The sequence below is a fragment of the Hyaena hyaena genome, unplaced genomic scaffold (genome assembly GCF_003009895.1).
Source record: "Hyaena hyaena isolate Hyena2069 unplaced genomic scaffold, ASM300989v1 scaffold_5663, whole genome shotgun sequence".
Classification (NCBI taxonomy): Eukaryota; Metazoa; Chordata; class Mammalia; order Carnivora; family Hyaenidae; genus Hyaena; species Hyaena hyaena.
Genome location: NW_024086250.1, coordinates 92 through 1,037, shown reverse-complemented (window position 1 = coordinate 1,037; position 946 = coordinate 92). Strand labels below are relative to the sequence as shown.

The 946-nt window shown below is 43.7% G+C and overlaps 1 protein-coding gene across 1 annotated transcript; it reads left to right on the top strand.

Moving 5' to 3' along the window:
- Positions 1-5: 5 nt before the first annotated feature.
- Positions 6-527, top strand: LOC120227833 (olfactory receptor 52R1-like; the record flags this gene model as incomplete). Its single annotated transcript, XM_039225845.1, is given in 1 exon segment — positions 6-527. A coding segment is annotated over 1 exon segment (522 nt), but the record flags the coding sequence as incomplete, so codon positions are not given.
- Between the last annotated feature and the right edge of the window lie 419 nt (positions 528-946).

The following is a 946-nucleotide window of genomic DNA, read 5'->3' as shown; positions in this document are numbered from 1 at the left end:
CAGCTGTAGTGGGTAAATTGGGAGCAGCTGTGATGATGAGAGCACTGCTGTGGGTGAGCCCCTTCTGCATAATGGTCTCCAGGATGCCCTTCTGCCCCAACCAAGTCATTCCCCAGTCATACTGTGAGCACATGGCTGTGCTGAAGCTGGTGTGTGCAGATACTAGAGTAAATCGTGCATATGGGCTCTTTGTGGCTTTCTTTGTTGTTGGCTTTGATATGATTGTCATCAGTTTATCCTATGTGATGATTTTGAGAACTGTTCTAGAGCTGCCCTCCGGTGAAGCCCGGCTCAAGGCTTTTGGTACTTGTGCATCCCATACCTGTGTCATCTTGGCTGTATATATCTCTGCCCTCTTTAATTTTCTCACCCACTCCTTTGGACATCATGTGCCCCGATGAGTACATATCATGTTTGCCAATCTCTATCTCATGGCACCTCCCATGCTGAACCCCATCATCTACGGAGTTAGAACCAAGCAGATCAAGGACAGGGTTATTCAAAGTTGTTGTGGAAAAGATCCCTGAGCCAAGGGTCATAGCAACACAGCCAACTCAATCCCCCCACTGATCCAGGAACATAAATGCAGAAAGTTTGCCAGGCCAACACAGTCTCTTCTGTGAACAAAAGGTTCAGAGGTCCAGAGGTTAGCAACCTTGCAGAGCCAAAGAGCCAATTTCAGGATGCCCATAAAAGCTCTCTGAGAAATGTGATTGATCATAAATGCTGAGTTGACCAATGTCTATCATCACAAGAAAAGGTAAAACAGTAAAAAAAATGTCAACCTATCAAATTAGTGAAGATTTCAAAAGAATGCTATCTTCCACAGAATGCTAAATGAAAATCATTTTTATTTTTTTCTCTTTTTTTTCTTACAAATAGTTTATAGTCAAATTAGTTTCCACATAACACCCAGTGCTCATCCCCATGAGTGCCCTCCTCCATG